Genomic DNA, 13,628 nt, shown 5'->3' on the forward strand with positions numbered 1-13,628 from the left:
TATTTGAATGCCCATCACGGCAGTGCAGTGCAGTGCGGGAGGTAGCACTGTCCGCGCTCCCTGCATGCCTCTCGCTAGCTTCTCCATCAAGCCGTGGCGCAGCGGTACGTACCAACTGGTAGCACGCACTGGACGCTACATTGACACGCATTGATCTGCTGCTGTACTCGACGGTACCGCTGTGCTGTGTTTGCTCACTCTCTTTTCTACCTTTCGCACTTTGCTCTTTACCGTGTCACGTACGCCCCCGCGAGGCAGCCAGCTGTGGCCAGCGAGGATCGTGCTGAATGATGCGTACGGTTCGGCTCGGCTCGGCCGGAGCCAGTAGAGCTAGCACTCTTGCAGGCTAGCAGCGTGACAGACAGGGGCGTGCCCAATGCCGCAAAAGTTGCCAAAATTATTACGGGCCTGGCCCCACCACCCAACGGCTACCTCGCCTTCCTACGTGGGCGCCCGGCGCCCTCGTGTCACGTGCCACCCTTCCTCCGCAAGCCGGCTCCCACCCCCACACTACCAGCTTGCCCCGCCTATATAACGCGCGCCAAGGCCCTTGCCGGAACAATCACGGTTCACACGGCACACGGCGAGCTCAGTACAGTGAGGAGGAGCACTGAGCAGGCAGTAGCTAGCGTCGTTACGGGTTGGCGGCAATGGCGTGGTGGAAGAACGGCGCATTGGTCGCCGCGGCGTCGCTCGCCGTGGCCGCGGTGGTGTGCGCCGGGGTGGCGGCGGCGGCGAGCAAGTTCGACGACGTGGTGCAGCCCAGCTGGGCCAACGACCACGTCCTCTACGAGGACGACCTCCTCAAGCTCCGCCTCGACAGCTCCTCCGGTACGCCCCGTCCTCTCGCTGCACAGGCGCCGCCAGCATTTGTCTCAGTAACAATGGAGCTCTTTTGCTGATGGCTTCTTCTTGTCTGTATTTTCATTTCGACAGGCGGCGGATTTGCGTCCAAGAACAGGTTCTTGTACGGCAAGGCGACCGCGGATCTGAAGCTCGTGCCGGGGGACTCCGCTGGCGTCGTCACTGCTTTCTATGTGAGTGAGTGCAGGCCCGCCTTGCTTTGCCCCGATGTTGCTCTTCGTCTTGGCATTGCCATTTTCATCTGCTCGTGACATCTGCCCCGTGAACTGCTGCATTCATTCTGCATTAGGAAACAAGAATATGCATCTTTCAATGTTGATTCCATTATAAGGATTAATCTGAGTAAAATGGGGATGGGTCGATGGGACATGCTCGCCATGTCTGTCATGGTCAGGCCATGGATGCTGCCAAGCACCTATTTACAAACAACACGGCACGTGAACAAGCTCAGCAACAGAACAACTTTCTTAAAAGCTGCCACTTTAAACAAAATAACCCTGAAAGATTTACCCCCGTTGAGTTACCACTTATTACTACTAATGCTTAGTGCTTGACAGTATTTGCATCTTCAACCTCGAGTAACTAATCTTTGTGATGTGCTTGTATGATGGACTTGCAGCTGTCGTCGGCGGGGGAGAAGCACAACGAGTTCGACTTCGAGTTCCTGGGCAACGTCACCGGCGAGCCGTACCTGGTGCAGACCAACCTGTACATCGACGGCGTGGGCAACCGGGAGCAGCGCATCGACCTCTGGTTCGACCCCACCGCCGACTTCCACACCTACGCCGTGCTCTGGAACCCCAGCCAGGTCGTCTTCCTCGTCGACGACACCCCCATCCGCGTCTACGACAACAAGAACGCCTCCGCCACCAAGCCCAAGGGCCACCACCGCCACCCCAACGCCACCACCACCCAGGCCCAAACGGCGTCCGCGTTCCCGTCGCCGCAGCCCATGGCCGTGTACAGCTCCATCTGGAACGCGGACGACTGGGCCACGCGCGGCGGGCTGGTCAAGACGGACTGGTCGCACGCGCCGTTCGTGGCCACGTTCCGGGACGTGCGCGTGGAGGGCTGCGCCTGGGCCGCCAACGCCTCCGACTCGGACGCCGGCGAGGTGGCGCGCTGCAGCGGCAGCTCGTGGGGCAAGGAGGGCCGCTACTGGTGGAAGGAGAAGGACATGCAGGAGCTGTCCGTGCACCAGAGCCACCAGCTGGTGTGGGCGCGCGCGCACCACCTCGTCTACGACTACTGCGTCGACACCGATCGCTTCCCCGTCCAGCCGCCCGAGTGCGCCGGCCGCTGATCCGCCGCGTCGTCGCCGGCCACCTCCGTCGGAATCTTAATTAGTAGAATGGATCCATGACATCGATGGATCGTCGCAGCTGCTCGTTTTCAGTTTCGATTTAGGTCCGCACGTCTCTCCGATGAACTTCGACCGTGTTTGTTATCTCTGCCTTGTAGTTCCGTTGTTATGTGGAGGTGTCTTTTGTATAAATTCGTCCGTGGAAATGATGCTCTTTTCTCTGTTCCCCAATGCAATATCTGTTCGTCCGTAGAGTATCTTCTTTGATACCCGTTCCATGTTTGGAGGACAATGCTCAAATTACGCTCTTGATACTGCGCTCATCCATGCGATGTTGTTCCATGTCTAACGCACCGTGGTCCTCTAATCAAGGTTCGATCCAGTACTTGGTACACTTTTAATCAAAGGTAGCTCAGTAAATAGAAGGTACAGTTCAGTAACTGGTGGTCCATTTGAGCGAGTACGTAGATGCCACTGCTTGGCTGCAGGAAAGGCCCAAAAAGGATAAGGCTTCAGTACTGATGAGGCTCACAAGTCAATAGAGAATCGTTTGGATGCACCAGCCTCTGTAAATCTCCCTCGTCACGAGCTCCCTATCTTTTTACCTTGCTGCTCATGATGGTAGCATTGGTCAGAATGGACCAAGCAGCCTTTCATTTTTCTTCTTTGGCCCAGCCGCATGAGATGATGGGAGTCGGCTCGCCTTTCGTTCACAAACTTTGGACCTCTGCAGCATTCGAGTGAGCGCACAGTCCCTCCATGGATGGATGGATGCCATCAAGCACCAACGAAAGGACGCTGCATCTTTGTTCTTCTTCAGGGAGTAGAGGAGGACCGTGGGGCATGTGGAATCGATTGATTGGCATGGCACGCTCCGTGAAGAAGTGCCGCGTGTGTGTCTTGCACGGAAAAGGATAGGCAGATGCCTTGTGACTTGCCAGGGCGGAATAGATGCAGCCAAATTTATCCACGGGCTGTGTTCGCTTTTGAAATGCAGGATTTTTAGTTGCGGGCAAGAGGCTTTGAACCCTCGAACTCTGCACAGCTGCCTGAGATGATGGGGGCTCAGCTCGTCTTTCTTCACAAACTCGGCTCGGTACAAAACCCCACGCCTGTAAACATGGTCGTCCTCTCGGTTACAAAAATGCGACTGTGGGATTTCGAACTATATTTTCCTTTCTTCAGATTTTAAAATTTCAACTTATTTGGATTTAAACAAAATTTCCGCTGATTTTTCTCAAATAAAATTACGTATATTTATTTTGCACTATATTTTCTATATCCAGCTTTTTAAATTTAAAATCACTCGAACTCAAATAAACAATTAGATTTCATTCATTCTGACATATATTTTCATTTATCAAGATTACGTACATTCATTTTGACATATATTTTCATTTATCAAGATTTTAAATTTTAAAATTATTCGAATTCAACCAAAATTCCGTTGATTTGTCTGAAATAAATTTATGTACATTCCTTTTACCCGGATTATTTAAATTAAAACAAAATTTAGTTGATTTTTCCGGAAAGATTACGTACATTCATTCTGAAATATATTTTCTTTTATCTAGATTTTTTAATTAAAATAACACGAATTCAGACAAACAATTTGGTGATTTGTTCAAAATTTTTTTTACGTACATTCATTGTGCACTATATTTCCATTATCTAGATTTTTAAATTTTCAATTCCTCGAATGGAAACAAAAAATTAGTAGATTTGTCCAAAATAATTATGTACATTCATTCTAACCTATATTTTCATTTATCACGATTTTAAAATTTAAAATTATTAGAACTGAAACAAAATTCCGTTGATTTGTCTAAAATAAATTTACGTACATTCAGAATGAACTATATTTCCTTTTACCTGGATTATCTAGTGATAACAAAATTTTAGTTGATTTCTCTGGAAAATTTACGTACATTCATTCTGACCTATATTTTCTTTTATCTAGATTTTCGAAATTAATATTATTTGAATTTAAACAAAATTTTCATTGGTTTCTCTCAAAGAAATTTACGGACATACATTATGAACTATATTTTCTGTCATCTAGATTATTCAAATGCAAAAGAAATTAGTTGATTTGTCCGGAAAGGTTACTTACATTCATTCTGAACTATATTTTCTTTTATCTAGATTTTGAATTAAAAATAACAGGAATTCAGACAAACAATTCGTTCATTTGTTAAAAAAATTACATACATTCGTTCTGAACTATATTTTCTTTTATCTAGATTTTGAATTAAAAATAACATGAATTCAGACAAACAATTCGTTCATAAAAAAATTGACGTACATTCATTGTGCACTATACTTCCATTATCTAGATTTTTAAATTTTAAATTTCTCGGAAAGGAACAAAAATTTAGTAGATTTGTCCAAAAAAAATTACGTACATTCATTCTGACGTATATTTTCATTTATCAAGATTTTAAAATTTAAAATCATTCGAATTCAAACAAAATTCTGTTGATTGGTCTGAAATAAATTTACGTACGTTCACTATTGACTATATTTCCTTTTACCTGGATTATTTAAATTAAAATAAAATTTTAGTTGATTTGTCTGAAAAATTACGTACATTCGTTCTGACCTATATTTTACTTATTAAAAAAATTCAAATTTAAAATTATTCCAATTGAAATACAATTTTAATTGATGTTTCCAAAATAATTTATGTACATTCATTCTGCACTAGATTTGTTTTATCTAGAATTTTTAATTGAAACTTATTTGAATTCAAACAATAACTTAGTTGATTTGTCCGAAAGATTTACGTACATTCACTCTGCACTATATTTTATTTTATCTAATTTATATTTAAATTGTTTGAATTCAAACAAAACTCAAGTTGATTTGTCCGAAAAGTTTATGTAGAATATAAGTTGTTTTTTACATAGAAAAAATAAAGAAGAATACATAAGATAAATTGTGTTTATTTCTTGAACTATGATTGTGGCCGAATGGTTGGCTTTCGAATACGCAGCGAGCTTATGAGGTCATAGGTTCGACCCGTGGCTTCCGCTTTGATTTCTATTTTCATTCGTACGGTTAATCATATATACTCAATTGGCCATCTTATATATACTTAATTGTGCTCGATAAATGTCAAACACAAGTTGGTTGCTATCTATGCTAGGCGAATCACATCAGGTCATAGGTTCGAATCCCACCCACCCTGCAGCATTTTCATTTTATTCAATGATTTTCTGCATATAAATAAATAAAATGCGAGGGTGCTTACTGAAAAAAAATATTGTGTGCACATTACCCACCGCCTCAGCCACTGACAGCGAACCCTAACACGTAGGCATGCCACGCATGCACGGGATAAAACTTGATACGGTAGAAAGCACCATATACGAACGGAAGGACAAGTTAGATGACCAAAAACACGTATTTTACAAGTTTACACACCAAACTGATCGTTGCGTGCAAGTGCTATGACTCCCGGGGTATTTGCCTCTTAAAACAACACTATAGGATTAGTATTAGTCCTTTAGATAACGCTGGAGTACCCGCCACCTGGAGAAATCCACGCTTTTTGATGCATTCACAGTGCCCCCCGCTGCCTGCCTGACGGCCTCCCCTCCTGTCCGGTCGCGTTATCCTATCCCTTGACGCTCCATGGCTCCGGAGGTCCATGACCTGTGGACCACGGACACTTGGGGCCATCTTTTGTGTATTGTAGTGTCTTTTTGCGTTGTCCCTTGATGACCCACAAGTATAGGGGATCTATCGTAGTCCTTTCGATAAGTAAGAGTGTCGAACCCAATGAGGAGCAGAAGGAAATGATAAGCGGTTTTCAGCAAGGTATTCTCTGCAAGCACTGAAGTTATAGGTAACAGATAGTTTTGTGATAGGATAATTTGTAACGAGCAACGAGTAACAAAAGTAAATAAAGTGCAGCAAGGTGGCCCAATCCTTTTTGTAGCAAAGGACAAGCCTGGACAAACTCTTATATAGAGAAAAGCGCTCCCGAGGACGTGAAGCTAGTTTTCATCACGTTCATATGATTCGCGTTCGGTACTTTGATAATTTCATATGTGGGTGGACCGGTGCTTAGGTGCTGTCCTTACTTGGACAAGCATCCCACTTATGATTAACCCCTATTGCAAGCATCCACAACTACAAAAGAAGCATTAAGGTAAACCTAGCCATAGCATGAAACATATGGATCCAAATCAGCCCCTTACGAAGCAACGCATAAACTAGGGTTTAAGGTTCTGTCACTCTAGCAACCCATCATCTACTTATTACTTCCGAATGCCTTCCTCTATGTCACGACCGGTTTTTCAATAAAATATTTATTGAGAGACCAATCCCTTTTTCGGACCAGTAAAGAAGAATTCCTTTTCACTGGTAGACAATATCTTGGTCACAGAAGAAAAATACCAGGAGTACTGAATATAATACAAGGTTGAGCGGGGACTGCTCAACAATTTATTACATGCACGCCGATAGAACATAACGGCGGATAGGGTGGCATAACTACTAACTCACGATAACAACGATGGTGGAAATATCATCGCGAAGTGGGTGATATGACTCCTGAAAACTACAGCTCTTCGAGCGTCGGAGTGAGGCTCGAGGAGACTTATTGCGGGTGGCGGAAGCGTATATAGTACAAGTGACCAATATCCGGGATCGCACAGGACTGACTGGGACACCTCTAGGCGTCGGACGCGCTATCAAACTCTTCATCCAAGAGATCGCCTTCGTCAACATCTGGCCAAATCAACAAGCCAGGTGAGTACTATGAAAGCACTCGCAAGACAGTTCGGACATAAGATATAACAAATGTAAACATGAAGCATATGAACAGGATAACAAGTGCGTTCAGGCATAGAGACGATATTGCATGGGAACAATAACAGAGAAGTCGGGCGGTAGTCCTCCCGAAATCCCAAAAAATAAAATACTGGGTGCCAAACGAGGGTCTGAATGACTCCTCAAGAGGAAACTGCAAGAATAGTAATACTGGTGCCAAACGAGGGTCTGAATGACTCCTCGAGAGGAAACTGCAAGAATAGTAATACTGGTGCCAAACGAGGGTCTGAATGACTCCTCGAGAGGAAACTGCAAGAATAGTAATACTGGTGCCAAACGAGGGTCTGAATGACTCCTCGAGAGGAAACTGCGAGAATAATAAAGCCACAGTCGGACGTCTGAGCGACATCACATAAAGGGCTTATATTGAAAGTAAGAGACAAAACATGCCACGGTCGGACGTCTGAGCGACATCACATAAAGGGCTTATATTCATAACTTAGTAGCTCATGAATTATAAATCATATCAAGCGGATAAGCAGACATGAGGTAAACAACCGGGTTAGTCCATCCACAGGAATAACGTTCAGCCAAGTCCACTACTCAAGCTTGCTTACCTGAACGAAGAATATACCACGAGGTTATGACATAGACATGGATACGCCGATCACGATACTGGACTATGGATACGAGGACTCGGAAGGATTTGACTCTGCAGAGTTTGTACTTTAACCTGTCTACGGTGTTTTGGAAGAAACACATCTAACCAGTACACACCCATTCAACATTTCCGAAGCCAGGAATCACCCTCGGCAACGTTCAAGAAAAACCTTGAGACGGGAAGGCTACAACCTCGTGTAGCATGGGATCAAATTTCTATACGCGCGCTCTAAGGGGTGCCCCCCTCTCGGTCCCAACCGGAAACACCCATGCCCCCTGACCGGATGACTGGCTTTAATCCAGGGCCATGGAACCATCATCCCGGCCCCTCTGTTTGATGTGTACACGGAAAGAGGTTACCAACTTACTAAACCGTATTCTGGCAGAAAACATGTGGTAGCACGGAAAGGGGAAGAACGATAACGTGACTCCGTCCACGTTAACGTCGGAATTTGTCGGATGGCACAAGGCTGGCATGCTACAACAGCACCACCTTGCTGCCCTCCATGTCACCACATGGTTAGGCCATCTCTCATCAGAGATCATCGCAACTTTGGAACACGCGGGTAGTTGCCTCACAAGCAACGAGGTACTCACCGATACTCATATGCCACGCACAACCTCTCACGCGAACATGCACAACACCTATCATATCAAAGGTTCAAACATGCTTGCCTGGTTCGGAGAAGTCGGAGTCTAGCTCGGCGAAGTTTGCGGCTCCGTCACCTCTTCCGGAACCTACGGCATAACGAAAACGGGCACTAACGTGAAAACCAACGCGTGCATAAAAACTTCTCCAATTTTTTTTCCAAATAAATACTATAAAAAACTAGACAAAAATACAAGACTGAAAAAAAAAGAATCATTCAAAAATCACTTTTTATTAAAAAGTTATAAAGGTTTCTGTCCAGGGACTCATCTGTAATGAAACAGAAAAGTTCCAGGGGCTGAACTGAGAAAACAGAAAACGCTTCGCAAAGAAACGCGCAAGCTCAAAAGGAAGACGTATTTGCCCGAAGGCGCCAACAGAAAACGTTTCGCGAGGGGAAACAGAAGAGAGGCTGACAGGGGGTCCCACATGTCAGGTTTAAAAACCTCGCCGGCGTCCGAAGGCTGCGGAGGTCGCCGGCGTCGAACCACGGCAAGACAGGGAGATCGGAGTGTACCAAGAGCTTCAGCGTGTCCTTCCGCGTCGGTGGGTGGTGGACTCGACCGACGGAGAGCACCACGTTGACGGCGACACTTTCTCCGGCGGACGGCGGCTCGGGTGATGGTGGAGAACTCCGGTGGTCGCTGCAAACCTCGAATTGAAGCGCGGGTCAGAAGAGTGGATGCATAGGGAAGCTACTGGCAAGAGATGGGAGGCAGAGGTGCACGCACGGGAGCGAATCGAGCTGGATCCCGTGGCGGGTCGCGGCGGCCGGAGCTGGGGAAGAAGGCTCCCTCGGGGCTCTTCCAGTGGCTAGGCAGGGTCTTGGTGGAGTGCAGAGATGGTGTGGGTTCGAGTTCGAGCTCGGGGCCTCTATTTATAGGCGATTCGAGGGGATGGCCGTGAACGGGAAAACTCTGGCGAGCGATTACGGCGAGGCAGTGGTTGAGCAGGGGGTTTGAGTGGCCAGGCAGCATCAGTGAGGTGTACTGGTGCCGTTCCCCCGCAAATCTCGGTTGGTCTTGGCGTAATGGCGCCGGTCCACGGTGGGGTGGCCGCACGGGCACGACGGCGGCAGAGAGCGCGCTCCGCGCCCTGCGGTTCACAACGAGAGTGGCAGCGCGTTCTGGGGAGTGGAAGGCCACGCGGCGATCTCCGGTGGCTTGGGCGGCGCTGGGTGGCGCCGTCTGCGCCGCGCCTCTCTCTGGCGGCCGCAAAGCCGCCGCTGGCGTCGGTCACGGGGCGGCGCACCTCCTCCATCTCGTCTCCGACGTCCGCAAGTGTCCAGGCGCTCGTGCGGTGCAGGGACAAGGGGGAGGGGACGGGGAACACGGCGACAACGCGGCACTGTCGAGATCGACAACCGTTTCTGAAGAAAACGACAGTGCACTGAAACTGTTTCTGAACTTAACTGAACAATGACAGTAACAGTGTCCAGTAGGTGTTCGACAGAATGATTTGGCAAGGAGAAATTTTTTCCTGGGCTGGGACTTGGTGAGGTGACCACTCAATGCACCCAGAGGCTGCCTGATTTTACTCAGAATTTTTGGAGAAAGATTTGAATGAATTTCACCAAGTTTGACAAATCTGGTCCAAACTTGCAGCAAGTATAGTTTGAAAAATTTGAACTGAAGACCAGTGGATCTTCATGGATCTTGGTTGAGGGTTCAAAGGACTAGGAAGGGAAAAAGGTTTGGGGGCAAGAATCAAAACAGAAAGGGTAGTTCCTTTGTAGATCTCCAAGGGCTAGAATAGAAGACAGAAATTGTTTTGATAAGATTTAAATGGAAAATAAATATATGGGGAGGTTCAACTTGCTGGATTTGATACAAATCATGATCCAAAGATGAGGGAAGGTCTAGGAGAGTGGATTTGCACTAAGGCCATGGCAAGAGAGAATTGTTGAAAGTGGTAAAGGATTATTCCAAAAGCTATAGGGCCTTTTTCAAAGAAGTTTTCAAAAGGCATTTTTTCCAAGAGGAAAACATTTTGGTTTGAGTCCAAATAAAAGAGGAAAACCTCTAAGGCCAAAATCAAGGTTTGAGTGAATCCAAAAATGAAGCACTAGTCATAAAAGGAAATATGTTGAGAGGGGAAGTTCTTTTAGAAGGAAAAATGCAAATCACTTCCCTCAAAACAAGAAAAAGTTTTGAAAAAGCCAAAAAAATAATTTGGGTGTCACAACACCTACCCCCTTAGGAAAAATCTCGTCCTCGAGATTTCAGCTGATCCTCAAATAGGTATGGATATTCTGCCTGAAGGAAATCTTCCCTTTCCCATGTAGCTTCATCCTCAGTGTGGTTGCTCCACTGAACCCTGAATTTTTTTGTTGTTTTGTGACGGGTCCTCCTTTCGGACTCTTCCAAGATCTTTACTGGCCTCTCTCTGTAGGTGAGGTCTGGTTGCACATCAATGTTTTCATGAGGCACATGCTTCTCCGGGTTACTTACACATTTTCTCAGTTGAGAGACGTGGAACACGTCATGGACGTCTGACAGCTCCTTGGGTAGGTCTAGATGGTAGGCTACCGTGCCTCTTCGTGCAATTACACAAAATGGTCCAATAAATCTCGGGGCTAGCTTCCCCTTAATTTTGAAACGTTGCAGACCCCTCATAGGAGATACTCGTAGGTATACGGAATCACCGGGTTCAAAGCTGACCTCACGATGTTTTTGATCGTAATAGCTCTTTTGTCAGCTCTGCGCTGTCTTGAGTCTGTCCCTGATCTGCTTAACTTTCTCCTCGGCCTCCTTGAGCATGTCGGGGCCGAAGATACGGCTATCACCTGTTTCTGACCAATTCAGTGGGGTACGACACCTCCGTCCGTACAATGCTTCAAAGGGTGCCATTCGCAAGCTGGCTTGGTAACTGTAGTTGTAAGCAAACTCGGCATACGGCAAACTCTCTTCCCAACTGGATCCATAGGTGAGCACACAGGCTCTCAGCATATCCTCTAGGATTTGGTTCACACGTTCCGTTTGTCCATCAGTCTGAGGGTGGTATGCTGTACTGAAAGCTAGCTGCGTGCCCAGAGCTTGTTGCAGGTGATCCCAAAATTTGGAGACAAATTGTGTGCCTCGGTCGGATATTATAGTGTTTGGGACTCCATGCAAACAAACTATATGGGAGAGATAAAGTTTGGCCAGTCTTTGTGTGGAGTAGGTAGTCTTTACGGGAATGAAATGAGCAACCTTGGTTAGTCGGTCTGTGATGACCCATATGGCGTCATTTCCGCGCTGTGATCGGGGTAGTCCGACGATGAAATCCATTCCTATTTCATCCCATTTCCACTCCGGTATCCTGTTTGGCTGGAGTAGCCCTGCTGGCTTTTGATGCTCGGCCTTGATGCGCTGACATGAATCGCAACAAGCAATGAATGCGGCTATATCCCTCTTCATCCCGTGCCACCAAAATCTTTCCTGAATGTCTTTGTACATTTTGGTTCCTCCAGGATGGATCGAGTATGGAGCGGTGTGGCTTTCGGTTAAGATTTGTTGCTTGAGTTCCTCAACGTTAGGTACGCAAAGTCTGTCTCGGTACCATAATATTCCTTCACTGTCTGTGACGAACTCTGAAGCCTTACCAAGGTTCATTTTCTTCTTTATACCTTCGATGCTGGGATGCCCCTGTTGAGCCTTCTTAATTTGTTCCACTAGGGTTAGTTGTATCTCCAGATTTGATACGGTGCCCTCAGAGACTAACACCACGTTGAGCCTAGCGAACTCTTGCTGAAACTCAGGCCTCAAGTTTTGCGGACCGTCGTTGTCCGGGCTGGGGTTTCGACTAAGGGCATCGGCCATTACATTTTCTTTCCCTGGATGGTAATGAATGCCGACGTCATAGTCCTTGACCAATTCCAACCAGCGTCGTTGGCGTAAATTTAGGTCTGGCTGTGTGAAAATATATTTGAGGCTCTTATGGTCCGTATATATTTCACAGCGATTTCCCAATAGAAAGTGCCTCTACTCCTTGAGTGCATGTATGACTGCTGCTAGCTCCAAGTCATGTGTTGGGTAATTTTCCTCATGTTTTCGCAGCTGCCTGGAGGCATATGCGACAACTTTGCCATCCTGCATTAGTACACATCCGAGGCCTTTTCGGGACGCGTCACAATATACTTCAAAACTCTTGTGTATGTCTGGCACGGTTAATACTGGGGCGGTTGTTAGCTTCTTCTTAAGCTCTTGGAAGCTTTTCTCGCATGCTTCCGTCCATACAAATTTCTTGTCTTTCTTGAGCAACTGTGTTATTGGTTTTGCCACAGTGGAGAATCCTTCAATAAATCTTCTGTAATATCCGGCCATTCCCAGGAAACTCCGCACATCTGTAACGTTGGCGGGTGGCTTCCAGTCAAGTATGGCCTTGACTTTTTCTGGGTCTATGGCCACGCCTTCTTGGTTCAATATATGGCCTAGGAAACCAACTTGTCTTAGCCAAAATTCACACTTGCTAAATTTGGCATACAACTGATGTTTCCTCAATTCTCCCAAAACAATTCTGAGATGCTCAGCATGCTCTTCCGGTGTCCTTGAGTAAACCAGAATATCGTCAATGAACACCACAACAAATTTGTCCATGAATTTCATGAACACTTTGTTCATGAGGTGGACGAAATATGCGGGGGCGTTTGTTAGACCAAAAGGCATCACTGTGAATTCATATAATCCGTATCTGGAGGTGAATGCTGTTTTAGGGATATCTTCTGTCCGTACTTTCAATTGATGATATCCCGATCTCAAATCAATTTTTGAGAACACCTTGGCTTGTGCGAGCTGGTCAAACAAATCATTTATCCGTGGCATCGGATATTTGTTTTTGATGGTGACCATATTGAGGGCTCGATAGTCTATACACAGTCTCAGTGTCCCATCCTTTTTCTTGGCGAACAACACTGGCGAACCCCATGGTGAGGAGCTGGCTCGAATAAATCCTTTGTCCAATAATTCCTTTATCTGCTTCTTCAACTCCACCAATTCTGAGGGTGCCATTCTATAAGGTTTCTTATAGATGGGAGCGGTGCCAGGTGCTAGTTCGATGCTGAATTCTATCTCTCGGTCTGGTGGCATGCCTGGCAGTTCTTCAGGAAATACGTCAGGAAACTCGCATACCACTGGAACTTTCTCAGTTCTGAAATGTCCACTTTGTTCAGTTTTGGTTGCTGTGACCGTGGCCTTTCTTGAGCTGTAACCTTTATTGTCTTGCCATGATGGTGAGTGAGAATCACGGTCCGATTGAAACAGTCAATGAATCCTTTGTTGGTGGTTAACCAGTCCATCCCTAAAATGACATCCAGTCCTTTATTTTCCAACACGATGAGATTTGCTTGGAACTGTAGTCCTTCGAACTCAATGATTACTCCTTGGCAGTAACTCT

The 13,628-nt window shown here is 46.3% G+C and overlaps 1 protein-coding gene across 2 annotated transcripts; it reads left to right on the forward strand.

The window, feature by feature from the left end:
• Positions 1–551: 551 nt before the first annotated feature.
• Positions 552–2,398, forward strand: LOC123054743 (xyloglucan endotransglucosylase/hydrolase protein 9). Of its 2 annotated transcripts, none has more exons than XM_044478579.1 (3): positions 552–831; positions 937–1,041; positions 1,484–2,398. In XM_044478579.1, exons 1-3 carry the CDS (start codon positions 651–653, stop codon positions 2,209–2,211), a joined length of 1,014 nt encoding a protein of 337 aa, XP_044334514.1. In that variant the 5' UTR covers positions 552–650; the 3' UTR covers positions 2,212–2,398. The 2 variants fall into 2 exon arrangements, with proteins under 2 accessions (XP_044334514.1, XP_044334515.1); XM_044478580.1 differs by having other exon boundaries at positions 937–1,037.
• Positions 2,399–13,628: the final 11,230 nt, after the last annotated feature.

Source organism: Triticum aestivum, chromosome 2D (assembly GCF_018294505.1).
Source record: "Triticum aestivum cultivar Chinese Spring chromosome 2D, IWGSC CS RefSeq v2.1, whole genome shotgun sequence".
In the NCBI taxonomy this organism is placed as follows: Eukaryota; Viridiplantae; Streptophyta; class Magnoliopsida; order Poales; family Poaceae; genus Triticum; species Triticum aestivum.

What these genes read in the sequence shown, in the direction of transcription:
- LOC123054743 (XM_044478579.1), top strand. Translation starts at nt 651, where the DNA reads ATGGCGTGGTGGAAGAACGGCGCATTGGTCGCCGCGGCGTCGCTCGCC. An exon ending in CCGCCTCGACAGCTCCTCCG is followed by an intron (nt 832 to 936) that starts GTACGCCCCGTC and finishes TCATTTCGACAG; the next exon opens with GCGGCGGATTTGCGTCCAAG. An exon ending in CGTCACTGCTTTCTATGTGA is followed by an intron (nt 1,042 to 1,483) that starts GTGAGTGCAGGC and finishes ATGGACTTGCAG; the next exon opens with CTGTCGTCGGCGGGGGAGAA.